At 43.2% G+C, this 18,415-nt stretch overlaps 1 protein-coding gene across 1 annotated transcript in view; it reads left to right on the forward strand.

The window, feature by feature from the left end:
• OBSCN (obscurin, cytoskeletal calmodulin and titin-interacting RhoGEF) overlaps nt 1–18,415 on the forward strand; it is a gene marked incomplete at its 3' end in the record, with an annotated part of 185,620 nt that overhangs the window by 77,795 nt on the left and 89,410 nt on the right. The window contains exons 41-50 of the mRNA XM_029964680.1: nt 3,979–4,245; nt 5,128–5,394; nt 5,978–6,241; nt 6,812–7,078; nt 7,460–7,723; nt 8,639–8,905; nt 9,939–10,205; nt 11,448–11,711; nt 13,710–13,973; nt 17,762–18,025. Of these exons, the coding sequence (XP_029820540.1) occupies nt 3,979–4,245; nt 5,128–5,394; nt 5,978–6,241; nt 6,812–7,078; nt 7,460–7,723; nt 8,639–8,905; nt 9,939–10,205; nt 11,448–11,711; nt 13,710–13,973; nt 17,762–18,025 (2,655 nt within the window). The remainder of the gene's footprint in view (nt 1–3,978; nt 4,246–5,127; nt 5,395–5,977; nt 6,242–6,811; nt 7,079–7,459; nt 7,724–8,638; nt 8,906–9,938; nt 10,206–11,447; nt 11,712–13,709; nt 13,974–17,761; nt 18,026–18,415) is intronic.

The following is an 18,415-nucleotide window of genomic DNA, read 5'->3' on the forward strand; positions in this document are numbered from 1 at the left end:
TATGTAATGTTGTAGTACCATAACCAGGCTTTGGTCTCCTGATTGATTGGATTTTTACAAATTAAAAAACATTAAGCTGGGAGGGATGAGATTTACATTGGCCAATTTAGCTATTGGTATCTACCTTAGGTTACTTCTATAAGATGTGTAGAAAGGTAAGCACTTCCAGGGAGTTTCTCTGTCCCACTGGTCTATTTTGGAATTAAATATTTGGTTTCTGGAGGTGTCTGTCACCTTCCAGAGGCTACAGAAACACCCTGAATGACCTATCTGAGCTATCTGTTTGACTTTTAGAGGACTTGTTCTACTGAGATCTGCTCTAGATGAGAGAAATTTGTATTGCACCTCAATTCATGCAGAATTAACTTTTCCACGTTCATGTAAAAGGTTGAAACTAATCAGCTACCATGGGAAAAGGCTTAGAAAAATTGTGCTTCAGTCTTATTGCTGTTTACTGGGAAGTGAGAGAGGTTTTATTTATGTTCCTCAACAGGAATATCGTCTTCTCAGTTTCTCCCAGATGTCAGTGGGTATTTAAACAACAATTTGTGGCATCACTGGTGCTTCCCAAGGACTTAATAGTCACAAACACCAAATTATTTGTCAGTAACCTTGACCTGCAGCTTTGATACAAGTAATCCTGGATGCAAACCTCATGGATTACTTGTGATCTGAGAATCCACACCTCTTCTGAAACATCTCAGATGGATTTTATGTGATCCTAGGGAAGCCCTGAGCCTTCACAAAGGAGCTGATTGATAGTGGAGAGTGTGAGGGAGAGGATGTGATCCTTCACTGTGAAACCTCCAAATCAGACAGGCCTGTAAAGTGGTGCAAAGGTGGGAAGAGCCTCAGGAATTCTTCCAAGTGCAACATCACCTGGTTGGGATTTGAAGCCAAGCTTGTTGTTCACAGGGCAGAAGAGACAGTGGCAGATGTGAGTGTGAGGCTGGAACAGCTAAAAGCAGTGCAGTTATTCCTGTCAGGGGTAATAATAACTTGGAGTTATTAATTAATATTATAATTTTGGAGTGATGGTTTGGGTCCTAAATCATCACCTAACATCTAGGTCAGAGTAATTAATGGAAATGAAGAAAACATGAAACTCTACTGAAAAGGGACTTCGTGTCTTTGCACTGAGATGTTTTCATCAAGTTGCCCAGAACAGCACCCAGAGAGGGGAAAGAATTGAAGCAGGAAAATCCTTCTTCTGACCTGGTTTTAGCTCTGTGCAGATTAAGTGTCTAAGTTCTCTGAGAATCATGTAATCCTGGAATGGTTTGGGTTGGAAGGGACCTTAAAGATGATCTTGTTCCAACCCCCAAGGAGAAAGCAGTGGGTCAGCAGAGGACAGGTATCTCTGCAGGAGATCCACCCAGCCTAAAAGGTAATCCAGAGAAAGGATAAATCACCTCCTGAATCTGTCTCCTAAAAATGGACAAAGCCAAGGAATGACACATGAGAGGAAGAAACCTTGTGCTCTCCCCCGTGGTAAAGGAGAACAGCAAACTTGCAAAGTGCAGCTTCTCCTGGGGAAGGGACTTGAATAAAACAAGATTGAGCTGAACCACTACCCCAAAAGAGGGAGTCTATGAAAACTAAGGACCTTGATCTTCTGCAGTAATCTCCCAAAAATCATAGACACTTAGTACGAGAGTGCCATTAGAACCTCTTCAAATGTGTATTTTGAACTAAAAAAAAAATCCAAATAATCTTTAATCCATCTACCTGAATCCCAGAATATAAAATGGAAAGTATGTTGATCCTGCCCTTGTTAACGAGCTCTTAGAGGAAAATGGGTGTTTGAATCCTTTGTTTCCAGTGCAAGTGGATTCAAATGTGTAAATTCATCAAATTTCTGATGAATCTCTCCAAGGAGGGAGATCACACCCCTACATTTGTCTAGGTAATTACTTTAGGCATCCAAATTTATCAGAGCAATGCACCCAAGGAGTATGATCAGGCAGGAGGTGCCATCCTGTTTGATAGGACAAGGGGTGATGGTTTTAAACTAAAAACCATTTAGATTAAAACCAGTTTAGATTATGTGTAAGGGAGAGTTTTTGTTACAATGAAAGTGGTTTAAAACACCATAAGAGGTTACCCAGAGAGGTGGTGGATGCTCCATCTCTGGAAACATTCAAGGCCAGGATGGATGGGGCTTGGAGCAATCTAATCTGGTTGAAGATGTCTCTGCTCATTGCAGGGGGGTTGGGTTTGATGACCTTCCAACCCAAACTCTCCTATGATTCCATGATCTAAAGGGTTGTTATCTAAGCTGAAGCAAAAGTTCTCTTCTTAGATGAGCCTTTAGTGCAATTCTCTGAGTTAGAACTGGGCTTATCTATAATCACCTCACAATTGCTCCTGCCTGTCCCGAGTCATTGCCCCAGCCTGAGGTTTAGGGGGAGCTCAAGTTTCTGTGCCTTAAAAATCACTTGTTCACCTGGGCAGGTTTGAGCAGGCACAGAAGGCTGTTAAAGGCACAGGCTGTGTTTAACCAGACCAGTGGATACCCTGTGTGGTATTTGGCACTTGGAATGCAGGATCAGAACATGCACTGGGATTAGAGGATTCAGGGTGAACAGAGAAAAGCATTTGGGTTGTTGGAACGGTCAACCTGAACCTCAGAGGGTGGAGTTGGGAGGACAAGCTGCTCACAGGGTTTATCCAGAGCACCAAGAAACAAACCAGCTTAAGGCTGAGGTCTGCTGTGCAAGGAAAGAGAAGACCTTGATGATGTAGTGAAGAAGAGGTGGTGGTTAAAGGTCCCAATTTTCTCTGTCTTTCTCTACACAAGGACGTTTTCTCAATATCCATTATACACAAAGGAAAGGTCTGTGTTGGCTTCAGTAGGACCTGGACCTCACCCATGGTGAACAATTCTCTGTTAGAAGAAAATCACATTGGTAATGTTCCACCACAGCCTCTTTCTTTTTCCCCTTCACAGAGAGGGGTGTGGGGTTGAAACACATGGATTCGGATCACCAGGAGATGTGAAGGAGTCAAGTCATAATGATGTCTACAACAAATTGCACCTTTGGAGCTTTCCTTTAGGGAACCTTTCTGTTAGAGTCACGTCAGAACAGGAGAATGCAAATATAGGAAAAAAAAAAAGGGAAAAAAATAGGAAAAAATAGGAAAAAATTCAGTAGTCATGTGACACTGAGTGTCCCAAACTAGAGGTAAAAGGGAAACAAAAGAAGAAGCTGTAGTTTTTCAACAGCCACAAATTAGGTGCATCTCAAATCAGTAGCTGACTTGCATATTCATAAGACAGCAGAATTCAGGAAAGATTTTTTTTTTTTCATTATCTAAAGGGAAAACACTTCAGTTGAGGTATTTTTCCAGTACGTTCTTTCCCTGCCCTAGCTCAGCTTAAAGCCTTAAATCCCAGGCTGTGACAGACCCTGTGGAGGAAGATCCCCAGGGACCCTGCCATGTACAGCTGTGCTTCCCCCTCTGTGTTTGCTCTGTGCTGGTTTTAAGTCTGTGTTCATGTTGGGTAAAAAATACATTGTGGGTTTGTTTTTTTTTTTAATCATGATAAATCAATACTGCTGGCTGTGACAGAAAGTGCTTTGCCACTGCTGTGTCCTCTGTGCTGTGTGTGAGTTGACCTCCTGAAGTTTTATGAGTTTTGTGCCAGTGGTCCAGCCCTGAGCACCCATCTGTGACACAGTTTGTGCCATTTATAGCAGTGCAGCGTCTGCCACTGATGTTAACAATGAAAGCAGTGATAGCAGCAATGTCTTCAACAGTGCAGACAGTGGTTAAAAGGAAAATAAACATATGGCCTCAATTTTTTTTTTTCTGCTGCTGTAAATTGCTGGCAGCCAGATGTGAGATGTCAGAATCTGTTTACTGTTTGCCAGTGCTTTTCCATTCCTGCAGTTTTCTATCTCAAGAACAAAGTCTGATACTAAAAGGGGGAGGATGATTGCCAGTCTCACGCATTTCCTTCAACATCTTTTTCAGAAAAGCCACTCCTTTTCAAGCAAGAGCTCCAAAACGAAGAGGCTAAAGAAGGAAAACAGGTCAAGCTGACCTGCGAGCTCAGCAAACCTGGTGCCCCAGTGAAGTGGATGAAGGGAGACACTGTCCTCCATGCCAGTGAGAAGTATGAATTTAAGCAGCATGGAACTGTGGCAGAGCTCATTATCCGAGACCTCAAATCCATGGATGCTGGGGAATACACCTGCAGCTCTGGGGAGCTCAAAACCACTGCCCGGGTGAAAGTGAACGGTGGGTAGAGTTAGAGACATTAAACACTTCCTTAATCGACTGCTTAATAGGTCTATTAAAAAAATATCACATAACACTTCATTTTTTTTATGTTAATGCCATCTTTAACACGTAGAATTTAAAGGTAATATTGCACACTTTTTATCACCTGTGTATATTTAATTCACGTTGTCTCACATTCTGTGTTGGGGGTTTTAAATCTGTAACTTCCAACTGGGCAAAAACTAATTAAGTGGAGTTCAGAGGACTATTTTTCTATACCCTACGTGCTGTATTTCCTGACCTATGAGCTGTTTTACATGGCTGGGGTTAAGAATGGAGTTACAGATGGAGACCAGTAGTGTTGGAGCACAGGAATGTGAAAACATAAATGCAGTCCATGAAAAATTGCAGGTGGCCAGGTGATTAATTTTTAGACCCCCAAACTCCCACAAACATCCTTTTTAAAGGCTCTCAGGTGCCATCTGCACTCCCCAATGGCCTTTAACAAATATAGTAGCTTTAGTAACATAGGAAAAGTAGTATGTGCTGGAGCAGAGAGTGGGAGAAATATAGGATATGAATATTATTTCAGAGCCCTGCAGGATCAGGGAATTCATTAGGTGATGATGCCCAGGGGATTCTGAAAGGGTCCTTACTAAAAATGAGGAATAATTTCCCCCATATTCCCAGGAATCCACAGTGAGATGATAACATCTGGGGGAGAGATTTATTCCTGCTCCCAGGCAGGATCATGTTGATGCCACACAGCCAAGGGAGGCTTAAGGGCTGCTCTGCTCACTTGGAAAAGGACTGGTTTTAAGAGGTGACAGCTCTCCTGGGGGCACTTGTCGTAGAGCCAGGTCAAGAGGGCATGTCCTAATCCCTGGATCTGTGTTCCAGCTGTGCCTGTCCTTTTTAAACAAGCCCTGGAGAACACGGATATGGAAGAAGGGAAATCCGTCTCCTTGCGCTGCGAACTCACAAAAGCCGATGCCACCGTGGTGTGGAAGAAGGGAGGAGCCACGCTCCAGGCAAGTGCCAAATATGAAATGAAGCAGAAGGGGACAGTGGCAGAGCTGGTGATTCATAATGCAGAGCCAGAAGATGCGGGAAGATACACCTGTGACACTGGAGACCAGCAGAGCACAGCCCAAGTCAAAATCCATGGTAGGAACGAGACACCTGCTTGTGACCATTTGTTGTTGTCCTTGCCATGGTCCTGCTACCTCCTGCACATTTAGAGTTCGGAAAAATAGGGATGAGTACAAACAAAAGGGTCTGTTGTGTTTTCTGGGATGGTAACTTCATGCTAAAGCATATCAAATATATCTGATAACAAAATATCTTCTTTTTCCTTATGAAATATCTCTTATCCTTTGGATAGAGACGACTGTCCAAGCTCTAAGCCAAGAGGTAAGAAGGGCCTCAGCTACACCTTTTATTAAAGAATATGCAGTTCTTTTCTCCACTTTCTCAACAAGTTTTTACTTGTCTGTGACCGCCAGCGTTTGGGCAGCAGAAGGGTAATTGCTTTGACATTCTAATTATTGGTAAATAGTTGCTCTCTTTTCATGTGGTCCAAAACTCTTGGTGTGTTATTGTAAATACAAATGGAGTCCTGGAAGTGCAGGTAGGTCAGAGCTCATTTGCTGTGCCTGCCAAGAGAATTTGTTTTGGCTTTGGGTCCCGTATGAGGTCACCGGATGGTGATGATGCTCCCAAAGTAAACTGAGAATGCTTCATTCCTCAGCTGCCTCTGTGCTCTTCAAGGAAGAGCTGAAGCCCGTGGAAGCTGTGGAAGGTGGGACAGCCACCCTGCAGTGCCAGCTGAGCAGAGAGGCCCCCGTGGAGTGGAGGAAGGGGCAAACTCTTCTCCGGCCAAGTAACAAGTACAAGATGAGGCAGGAGGGCACAGTGGCTGAGCTGCTGATCCATGATCTGGACCCAAAGGATGCTGGAGACTATTCATGTCTAGTGGGGAACCAAAAAACCACGGCAGCCTTGTCAGTGAATGGTAAAAAGGCAGAAATAACCTGTGAAACTCTGGAATGGTTTTGTCCACCTCTTCCCTCCTCCTCTCTGTACATTCCCTCACAGCACTCATCTCCATGTCCTGCTTGCACTGCTTTCATCCATCTTCTTTTTCATGTTGCCATGTCACTCCTGTCCCCAGTCTTCATCCTCAATCGGCTTTCATTATGCCCAGTGTTGGATATGTGTGTGTGTGTGTGTTGTCTTCTTACCTTTCCTCAAATGAAGAGAGCTGTCCTGCACGTGTGTTTTCCTGAATTAACATGGAAACATAAGATTCCTTGGGATTTTCTCTTAAGGAGGGTTTAATGATGAGGATGAGTTTGTCATTTACATGCATGATCCCAATCAAGACCATGAATCGATTCCCACAGAACAAGTTACTAGAGAATTTCTTTCACCATCCATGAAAAAAAAGACGGGATGTGCTTAAGGACAGAGGGTGTTGGAAGAAGGCTTGGGTGGATACACAACAAATAACGAGTGAGCCTCTGAGCAGAGATCTGAGTAGGGTGTCTTGGGTTGCAACCCCTTTCCCTTCTGCATCTCCCAGCCCTGCCAGTGCGTTTCAAAAAGGAGCTGAGGAACGAGGAGGCCACGGAGAGCGGGACGGCGACGCTGCAGTGCGAGCTGAGCCGGCCCGGGGGCTCGGTCCAGTGGAGCAGGGATGGGAAGGTGCTGGAGCCAAATGGAAAGTACAAAATGAGACGGGAAGGGCGCTTTGTTGAGCTGGTTATCCAAGACCTGGACTTGGCGGATGCCGGGAGCTACACCTGCACGTGTGGAGACCAGAAGACAACGGCTGCTCTGAGAGTGAATGGTAACTGTTCTACCCATGTTTCTCTTTAAGCCCCAAACACACCTTAAATTGCAGCGTTTTCTGGTCAGCCAAAGCTTGGTCAGTGTGGTTTTTTTAGAGGTTTCGTGTTCTTGGCTCTGTGGTACCAAAGAGTCATCCTGTTGGGGGATATTCCCTTGTGCTTTTTTTGCCTCGAGGCGGCACATCTATGATGTATATTGTTTTCTCTAATTTGTTTCTCTCTTCTCTAGGAGTTTTCACCCCCATTTCAACAATACACACCCAGAAATAATGCATTTTTGGTTAAATGTATACACTGAGCCCAGTAACTTACAGCACAGTCCAGTTCATTCCATTCCATTCCAGTGCTGATTCCCTCTCTGTTGGTATTGCATCCCTCAGCCTTGCCTGTCCTCTTCCAAGAAGAACTGACGAACAAGGAAGCTACAGAGGGGGAGGCAGTGACTTTGCACTGTAAACTGAGCAAATCGGCCCCAGTTGAGTGGAAAAAGGGGAATGTGGTCCTCAAGCCAAGTGAAAAATACAAAATAGAGCAGGAAGGCCCCTTTGCAGAGCTGAGGATCCAGGATTTGGGACTGGCAGATGCTGGTGATTACCACTGTGTGTGTGGAGACCAACAGACCACGGCTGCTTTGACAGTAAATGGTAAAAAAAGAATTTCTCAGCACGTGCCCAAGTAAACCTGTGTGATTCCAAGACCTCTTCCTCTTTTTCTTCTGCTTCCTCTGATCCCTGTATACTTCCTACCCTCCCCTCTGCTGATTAATCTTCCTCTCCTGTTTTCCTTCTCTCTCTTTTTCCTTTCACCTGATGCCCTCTTGATGTGCTGTTTGTCTTCCTGGGTGCTGAGTGAGCACAGGCCCCCAGCTCAACACAACCTCCCTAGTCCAGAATAGCTGCTTGTTTAGAAGTTTTCCCACGGGGATTGACCTAAAAGTGGGAATAATATTTACTTTTTCTGACTTACACTGTCACACTTGTTGCTCCTAAGGGGAACAAGTTTCCCTCAATATTTGCTGCTACACAAGGACAACCTTCATGAAAAATAGGCTTTTTTTTTTTTTTTTTTAATACTCCTGCTACTCCCAGCTCCATTTTGACCAATTTTGGCTTAGCTCTTCCAAAGCAAATACTTTATCTCTGCAGAACACTGACAGCATGTTTGTGACTGCTCTGCTTTAAGGGGCTCTATTTATTTCAGACAATGCCATAAATCAGGCACTTCTGTAGAGCTGCTGCTCTTCTCAAGGGAAACAAAATGCTCTGGGTCTCATATTGAAATGTGGCCTCTGATTTTATGGTATATAAAGGAAAGGATAGATGGCTTGGCAACTATTTTTTCAGATAGACTTGTTTTTAAAGAATGTTTTAAAGCATGAGGAAGAAAAAACAAAGTAAAAATCAAACTGAATTGTCTTTTGAAGCATTAGAGATTGGAGGAATGAAATCCTGGAGGAGATCAAGAAGGTCTTATGGCTTCTGGGAGATAAGAGAGTGATTAGATCTTGGGTCAGGCTTTCTCAGGGTTGATGCCATGTCCATGTTGCATTTACTCTGCAGTCCTGCCCGCTCTTTTCACCAAAGAACTGACAGACCAAGAAGCCACTGAAGGTAAAAGTGTCTCCCTGCACTGTGAGCTGAACAAGGCAGCTGCCAAGGTGGAGTGGAAGAAGGGATTCAAGACCCTCAAGCCAAGTGACAAGTACAAAATGAAACGGGAAGGTGTCACTGCTGAGCTCACAATCCAGAGCCTGGACACGGCGGACGCTGGGAATTACTCCTGCGTGTGTGGGGACCAGCAGACCATGGCAGTTTTGACAGTTCATGGTAAAACAAACAAAACAAGGCACACTCTGGAAGTAACTATCCTGTTTTCTCTGCTCATTTGCACAGGTCACACTCCCATCTCCTCCTTCTGCCAGAGCTTTATCCACAGTTCCATCAGCTGGAACGTGTGGCACAAGAGGGGTATCGGGATCTGAGCTCAGTGAGCCAACCAGGGTTGTTCCCACTCCTTTAATTAAGGATCCATCATTTTGCTTTTCCCTTGAAAGTTCCTTTATCAGACTCCCCGTTACGCTCAAGCCAAAAATTATCTTTCCTCAAAGGGGTTATGACTTAGGGATTTTTTTTTTTAAGGTCTCATAAAATTCCAAAAGGTGAGGTTGTTCCATGGAATCTTATGCCCACACTTCATTCCTGAGACAACAAGGTGATTTTACACTTACAGCCCAGTTGTCATGGCATTCAGTTGGTGTCCTCTGTAAAAGCCCAAATCTTCTAAGGGAGGGTAAAAGGGAGAGCTTTGATTTTAACTGAACCTGACATCTTTGAAAGGGTATGTCAGTTCAGGTGAAAATGCTTGTTTTCTCACCCTGTATTGAAATGAACAACTTCATTTCAAACTGACATTTAGAATGAAACTCCAGTGTTTCATTTTTATTTTTTTTTTTAGATGTGAAATGTCTCTTTGTTTGCTTGAGGATGTGAAAAGACAGCAAACATCCTCCCCTTACGGTTTAAAAAGTCATATAAGAAAACCATTTTTTTCCCCCAGAAATTTCAAACTAGTCTTTTTGCTTGAAATTTCACAGGAAAAAAAAAAAAAAGGCCTTTCTACTTCTGTTTGTATTGATTTATGACTCTAAGTACATGTTAAATACTTCTATGGATTGCTGGAAGCTTTAAATCCTTTCCTGGTAATGACATTTCTTTCCTAATACTGATTTCACGGAGACTCTCGAGAATCTGTGTTCTTGTATCAAAAAATCCCTTCAAGATAAGAGGGAAAATGGGAAGTTAAACATGATTTTAACTCTTTGGAGCGTTACATCTCACTGCTCATGTTGCTGTCCTTCAGCTCTGCCTGCATTTTTCAAAGAAGGGTTGAAGAACAGGGAGGCCACAGACGGTGGAACAGCCACCCTGCACTGCGAGCTCAGCAAGGTCGGGGTCCCCGTGGAGTGGAAAAAAGGGGACAAGACCCTCAAACCCAGTGAAAAGTTCAGGATGAGACAAGAAGACACGTCTGCAGAGCTGCTGATCCGAGATCTGGAGGTGGAAGACACAGGAGAATATACCTGTGTGTGTGGAGAGCAGAAGACCTCGGCTGTCTTGACAGTCCACGGTAAAAAAGCCATTCTGGGTTGTGATTCCAGTGTCTCCAGGACATCCCTTTTCTCTCTCTTTCCCACTTGCTTTGATGTTTTGATTCTGCAGCATTTTTTCTTGGTTTGCTGGTGGTGTTTCATCCTGTCTCCCACTGTCTGTCAGTTCAAAACTGGTGGCTTTATAGCAAAGTAAAGAAGAGTTATGAGAATTTTTCATCTTGGGCACTTAAAAGACGTCAGCAGCAAGATTATTCTTAGAGGGCTGTCAGTGGATTTTGGTGCTTAACCGGGAGGAAAGTTCTTTAAAACTGCTGAGCTCAGTTAGTGAGAGGTTTTTCCATTCAAGAATGAATGACTGTCCTCCTCTTTTGCAGGACTTTGATATATCCTGCTGAGGATAAATTAAATATACCCCACCCATCAGCATTATTCTGCAGATCCTGACTTAGGGGGTAGTGGGACAGATTTTGTTCCCACAGATTTTGTCTCTGCTTTGGTGAACAATGATGAACTCTGGTTGCCCCTCCAGAAGTAGTTCATGTACAATCCAATAGATAAAAGAACAGGTTTTATTTGAGATATATCTTAAGGAATAAGGTGGTTGTAAGGACAGGTGGAAAACTGTGGAGTCAAAACTCTTCTAGATTTTCTGCACACTTTTGCTTCCTCTTCCTTCTTCCACCTGGAGGTTATTTCTGTTCCTCCCCTTCTCTGACCCAGCACTTCCATCCCAGTGCAAGTCTCTTTGTTTTTACTTCAGTGACAAAAAGCAACTTAAATGCTGCTAAAAAAAGCCCTGTATCCCTGACATTAGAGACATTTATGTCCTTGGAAATTGTGGCTGAAAGGTGCACCTGAAGTTATGTTACTAATTTATTTTCTGAACCAAAAGGATAAGTTACGGTGTTAGGAAAGGGAGGGATCTCCAGATGGCAGTGCTGTCACCTGGGTTGAGGACTTCCAATCCAAAATCAGGTCTTTGATGTTCAAGATAGATGATTTCAGACTGAAATAGATGAGAGGACTACTGGAATCATCTGGGAAGAGATGAACATGCTGATAAATCAGTGTTAGAAGCAGGTCATGCAGTAACATCCCTGAGGGATCCTGCAGTAGTTTTCTAATAGATGCAGTTTTCCAGACTGTATGATTTGTCTTCCCATGTAACGGTGAAGGACCGGCCTCAGCACCTAGCTCTGAGTTCCTCAAGGTCTGGTTGATGGTTTTGATGCCCTCTCTGTTTATATCACACCCCATAGCTTTGCCTGCACTGTTCAAAAAGGATCTTGTCCCTGTGGAAGCCACGGAAAGCAGGGCGGCTGTTCTGCAGTGCGAGCTGACCAAACCCGCCCCAGTGGAGTGGAGGAAAGGGCAGGAGGTGCTCCAGCCTAGTGAGAAGTACAAAATGAGGCTGAAGGACACCGTTGCTGAGCTGACAATCCATGGCCTGGAGGAACAGGATGCAGGAGATTACACGTGTGTGTGTGGAGACAAGGCAACCACAGCTTCCCTGACAGTGCATGGTAAAATATCTGGGTTTAATAGGAGTTTTCTGTGTTGTCATCTGTGGTCTCATGGGGGATCACAATCTGGTCTTGGTCCCATCTATTAAATTGTTACAACAGCTGTACCAACCACTGGGAATATCTTCCACTAAAAGTCCTTCCCTTGGGATCGTGAATAACATCTTTTCAGTTCCTGCTCTTTCCTGTTGATGGAATCTGGAAGCAGACAATGAAGAGTTTGATGAAGTCATAAATAGCACTTGGATTATTTCCACTAATTAATTTCTTTAGGGCATATCACTGAGATTTCACTTGTTTTTTTCTGGAATGGAATTGAAAAGTTATGAAAGCATTGCAGCCTGTAATTTTAAATGACATAGTGTTCATTTTAATTATTAAGCTGGTTTTAAGAAAGAGCTGTGCATAGTTCCTTGAGATCTTGGGATCAGTTTTTTGTTGTTATATCCTAAACTGCCTTTAAAACATCCCTTCAAATACTGAAATTATAGTTTTACAACACTGATTTCCAAATCAGTGAGAGCTGGGAAGCTGACACTGGGGTGGTGCTCCATTTCATGCCCTGGATCATACCATAAAAAAAAAACCCTCTGACTTATGAATAAGGTGTTTTCCATCTGTCCAAAGTCAGTCTTTTATGATTCTTGGAGTTATTATTAATCAGTGTGACATGCTCAGTGTGATCCATGGCAAAGCACAAGGCAGGGGTGCCCCCCGAAATCATTCTTTGCTTCTCAGGTACTGTGTATTCTAAACCTTTATAGAGTAAAAGGTTTTAACTCAGTGGAGCAGTCAAGGCTCAGTTTTTCCCTCGATTTTTAAAGTGCTCTCTCTTCACCTGTGACCTTCAGCCCTCCCTCCACGTTTCAAAGAGGAGCTGAGGAACGTGGAAGGCACGGAAAAAGGCACGGCCACTTTCTGCTGCGAACTGAACAAGCCCGGCGCCGCCGTGGGGTGGAGGAAAGGAGACACAGCCCTGGGGGCAGGTGGCAAGTTCACCATGAGATGCCAGGGCACGATTGCTGAGCTGGTGATCCGTGATCTGGATCTGGCAGATGCTGGGGATTACACGTGCTGCTGTGGAGATCAGAGAACCACGGCCGCGCTGAGAGTGAACGGTAAAGAAAAAGGAAATACGTGACAAATTCAAAGGGGTTGTTTTCAAACAGTTATTTTTATAAGAGCTTGGTAGTGTCAGCTCTTAAACTTAACAGCCTTATTTCTGATGTATGTAGCAACATGTGCTTGGACATAAATGCCTGAATGCACTGGTCAGTACCGAGCACAGGTCAGGCGTTCAAGGCGAAAATCTGAGATATTCATCTTGGTATTAACTCACTTCTTTGGTGCTCATATTCAGTAGCAGGTGCTAAGAAATGGGAGATCATATTATTGTGATGGTGGTTGTAAAGATTCTAATCCAAAATCCTAAAGCTGAGAGGGTAATTTGTTGCCGAGATATTTTTGATGCAGTTTTCAGTGTTTCAGAATAACTTGAGGGTCCAGTTCTGCCTGACCACTGTCTGAGGAGGTACAGAATTCACAGAATAGTTTGTGTTGGAAGGGACATTTAAAGGTCCCTCATGGCCTCAAGGAAAAGAGAAGTTGATGCCTCAGATAAAGTTTCATTTGTGAACTTTTAAAGCAATTAATTGTACTCCAACAGAATGTAGATACTCTGGTCAGGCTTTGTTTTCCATTCTGGCAGGCAATATCCAAGGAGTGTAGGGCTCAGTCTTGCAGGTCTGGAGAAGCTGAGACTTGCTGTGGTTCTCCATTTCATGCCAAGGACTTTACCATAAAAAAACCCCTCCTCATATTGATGAATAAGGTGTTCTCCTGCTTTCCAAAGCCACTCTTTTATGTTTCTCAGAGGGCACATCAATCCTGCTTGATTAGGAAAGGCTTTGCTTGTCACATGTGGTTGACAGACCACAGCTAAGTGGTTGCTTGAATAGCTGCCATGGTCACACTTTGTGCTCATTTTGAACTCCTCAGCCTTGCCTGTGCACTTCAAGAAGGAGATGACAAACGAGGAAGCCACAGAAGGTGGAACAGCCACTCTGCAGTGTGAACTGTCCAGACCTGCCCCCGTGGAGTGGAAAAAGAAGCACAAGGTGCTCAAACCGAGTGAAAAATACACTGTGAGGCAGGAAGGCACCACAGCACAGCTGCTGATCCACGCTCTGGAGGTCAAGGATGCTGGGGAATACACCTGTGTGTGTGGAGAGGAGAAGACAACTGCAGCACTGACAGTGCATGGTAAAGGAAACAGAAGTGGGGGATTTTTGTGGCATGTTTCTCCCTTCTCCTCTGGAAGCCTCAGTCCTGACACGCAATGAGTTCTTTCCTTAACCTCACCATCATTAATTCTGTTGATAAGAGATTTTCTTCTTTTATTGTTGTTTTTATCTAATTCTCACTAGAATTACAGTTCCATTGACTATACTAATATTTTCCCTGTTTTCTTCTCCCTGCTCTTGTTGGTGCACAGCTTTGTACCACACCAAAGGCTGAAGATGCCACATCCTTGCTTTTTTTATTCTGTCTTACTCACTTTTAACTTGAGCTTAGAGAGGTGGAGCAGCAGGAGTATTCATACTTCTTGAAAAGGATGATTAGATTTCAAGCTGTATTAGGATTGGAGAAATAATTTTTGATTTTGGTTCAATGCAACTTTTCTATATAACTCTGACCTAGGATAATGTAGATTTGTATCCAGGTGTTGCAGAATACTCAGCATTATAGTGGAAGAATAATTCACAGTCTTCAGTCAAATTTATCTACAACTTTCCTTGGAAGAACGGGAAGCTTTATTTTTATTATTAACACAGGACAGTCAGAAGTATTTTCAGCCTCTTTCTCAGCTGGAAATTCAGTAGGTCTGAATTCAGGGAGATGATTTCTTTGCTTTACTGCCCAGACCTTTTCATCTTTGTATTTACCAATAACACAAGGATTGCTTCAGTCTTCAACTTCCAATATAACCATGGAAAATAGAGTTGGAAATGTCACTTAGTCCATCTTCAAGCCTGAGGTCACCATCATTCCAGCCAGAAAGTTTTTCTTAATTTCAGCAATAGTCTTTCTCGAGCTGGCTTGTCATTTTTCCTGTTTCAAATTTTATAAAAAAATGAGAAATACTTGGGTTTCTTTTTTTTTTTTTTTTTTTGAAACTTCCTCTTTTTGAAACTATTTTACAGGATTGAAAACTTTCCTCATGTCTCCATTCTGTCTTCTCCTTTCTGGGCTGAGAACCTTGAATCCTTTTAACCTTCCTTCATAGGCCATGTTTGCTAGACTTCAGCTCATCTTTGCTGCTTTCTGGACCACTTTCAGTTAATCCACATCTTTCTGGAAGTGTGGTGGCCGAAAGCAGAACTGCAGCTCTGCACCTGAGGCTTTGCCAGAGGGGAGCAGGATGGAAGGAACTCCTGTGTCTTGCATGGGACACTCTGTTTTATATATTCCAATTATGATTTCTTTATTTTCATCAGAGTTGCATTTTTCAACTTGCATTTTTTCCAGGATCTCTTGTAATCCCGAATCCCTTCGTGCCTGTTGTTCTCCTCCTTGTATTTGTGTTGTTGATCATCCCTAATTAGGATATTTTCCACCTGCTCTTGCTGAATTGCAGCCTGTTTTTCCACCACTCCTTCACTGAGGTTTTCTATGTCTTAATCCACTTTGACAAAGTGCTTTCACTGTCTCTTCTTTCCCGCCTTGGGATCATCTGCAAAATTAATGATAACTCTGCATTTCGTTGTCCAAGTCACTAAAGAAAATGCTGAATAATACTGGATTCCAGAGCACTGAGGAACTCGACTCATTCTGTCATTGTGAGTGTAAATCACAGTTGAATATTCTTTGACTGTAGTTTTCAAATTAGTGGCACATTCCTTCTGTAGTTCCATCTGTACCTGAGTTAAAGTAAGAGCTTTGCTAAATTAATAATGTACAGCATATACTGGGTCTTTCTGTCTGTGAAGCTTAATCTATGCCAAGAAAAAATTACACTGGTCCACTCCTTCAGGAAGAGAAAAGCTCTTGGCAAATCCAAGTTTTTCAAAGAATTAAGTTGAGATGTATGTAATTCCTTGGATCCTCTCTCTGCCACCTCTCTCTTTTTCCAAGAAGGTGAAGGGGATTCATCCTGTAGGTCAAGACTGATGAGTATTCCTAAATTCCCATTTTTGTCAGTGGAGATCTAGTCAGCACAGTCCATGGAAGACAGGGATGCATCCAGTTCACCTTATTTAGCAGACGTGTGGTCAGCAGATACCTCTGCTGACTCCACTGACTTCACCTGGATCTTCCTTGGCTGCCTGGGACTTTAGACTCCTGTTTTGCATGGTAAGAACCAAATGTGTGCATGTCAATGTGTGAGGCCTTTTTCCACCTCTTGGTTTCTGGTTTTTTCCTTACTTGTGGAATGTCATCCATTCATGCTCTTTGATTTCTCCAGTGTAAATGTTGATGTCTGATATTCACTGATCCTGTGCCTTCCATGACGAATTTCATCACCCCAAGGTGCCTTAAGAATAGTCAGACTATTTAAATATTCTCTAATCATATTTTTCTCATCCTAACCAGAATTCCCATTACTTTCCTCACTATCCTTTACCTTTAATATCAAAGAAGAAGGAACTAAACTCTTCAGCTTTCTCATGTCACTCACAATCAACTCACATTCCTGAAAGAGCGGTAAGCCAACATGGTTTAGTGGTGGCTTTGGCAGTGCTGGGTTAAAGGTTGGACTCACTGACCTTAGAGGGCTTTTCCAAACTAAATAATTCTATGATTCCATGATATCAACATCATTTTGCAGATCACTTTTAGCCCCTCTTTCATGCTGATCTTTTGTCCAGGAGGTGACAGAGATTGGGAATGGGGAACTGCTCTTGACCTTCTTGAGACACTCAGAGAACCTGCCCTTTCTGGGTTTGTCTCTACATTCAGCAGTATTTCTTTTGCACTCATCTAAACCTCCTGTGTTTTATAGTCCTCTTGAGTTTTGGGACATTGAAAAGTTTGTGCTTTAGATAGACTATTTCTGTTAATCCTCGGAGTGAATTACTCTCTAATTATGCTCTTAATATTGTTTGAGAAGTTTGTTTGAAGTTTTCCACTCTCTTACACTGTCTTGTCCTGTAAGTTGACATCTGCACGATCATAAGTAATAATTCTCAAATTATTGGAGCTTTTTCTCTTGTTACCCACAGAATTTTCTTTTGTTCTTCTCCATCATTACCTGTCCTAAAATCCATGAGCTTTCCTGCTTCGTAATCAATGTCTGCACAATTGTCCTCCCCATCCTTATTCTCAAATATTTATTTCTTGTTGGTCAGAGAATGAATTGGAGACCCTTCTCTCCTGTTCTTCATATCTATTCTATATCCAAATGTAGTTCCTGCCCCATTCCAAGGACTTACCAGGTGTTGTCCCAACCTGCTGCTCCCAGAGTACATATTAGCACATTACCATCCAACCTTACACTCTGAATTATTCTATTCATTGTTCCTAAAGGGATGGGGTTTTAGGATGCACCTGAACTTCCTGGTGTGAAGATTATGGCAGATCTCTGCACTGGAGACATCATCCTTTTCTTTTTTTTTATTGCTACCCAAGCACTTTGAAGAGATCTCTCTACTCTTCATCTTGTTCTAACTCTGGGTTATACCTATAGGCATCCTTAACACCTAAATTCAAACCTGATCAATTTTTCCTTTATTTTTTTTCATGGATGGATTTTCCACGCTGAATTACACTGAGGAAGTTACAGTTTTGACCATACATGAAGTTTGCCCACTCCTGCTGTTTATTTTCCATCCACCTCTAAACCAATCAGAAAACTTGCTTAAAATTTACTTTAAAAAAAAAGAAAATGATAGGACCCTTTTTTATCTGCAATACAAATTAGCATCTTCCTTGCGTGGGATGATCCTCACGTCAACAACCAGGCACGGATGGATAGATAGAAACACCAGGTTCATTTAGTTTGGTGGCCCAGAACTGCATGTCATGAAAACATTTGCTGCTCTGTTTCTCAGCCCTCCCTGCCCTCTTCAAAGAGGAACTGAGAGATGAGGAGGCCGAGGAGGGCGAAGCGGTGACTCTGCGCTGCGAGCTGACCAAACCCGCCCCGGTGGAGTGGAGAAAGGGACTCACGGTGCTCAGACCTAGTGAGAAGTACAAAATGAGGCAGAAGGATGTCACTGCAGAGCTGGTGATCCAGAGCCTGGCTGAGAGTGATGCTGGGGATTACACCTGTGTGTGTGGGGACAAGGAGTCCACAGCTGCCTTGGCAGTGCACGGTAATGCCCAATTCCACCTGGATGTCCTTGTTAACAAGTTTGAATTACTTTTATCACCCTGTTCATTGTCATCTGTGCATAGTTCCTGTGAGCCTGACTTTGCATTGAGCCGTCATGAGGATTAATTTTGTGATTTAGGGGTAAAACCTTCCAGCAATTCCATATACAAAGTGGGTTTAGGATCCCTAAAGCAGATGTGAGATCAAGCCTGAGGACAGCCCCCCACTGGTGCCCTCACCTTTCCTTCCCCTCAGCAGGAGGCTGTTTTTCTGCTCCATTTTAACCCTCTTCCCATTGCATCCTCAGTGCTGCCTGCAGGGATCAGGGAGAGCCTGAAGGACCAGGAGGTGACAGAGGGTCAAGGGGCCACTCTGTGCTGTGAGCTGACCA

Source organism: Manacus vitellinus, unplaced genomic scaffold (assembly GCF_001715985.3).
Source record: "Manacus vitellinus isolate BGI_N305 unplaced genomic scaffold, ASM171598v3 scaffold_78_pilon, whole genome shotgun sequence".
Taxonomy (NCBI): Eukaryota; Metazoa; Chordata; class Aves; order Passeriformes; family Pipridae; genus Manacus; species Manacus vitellinus.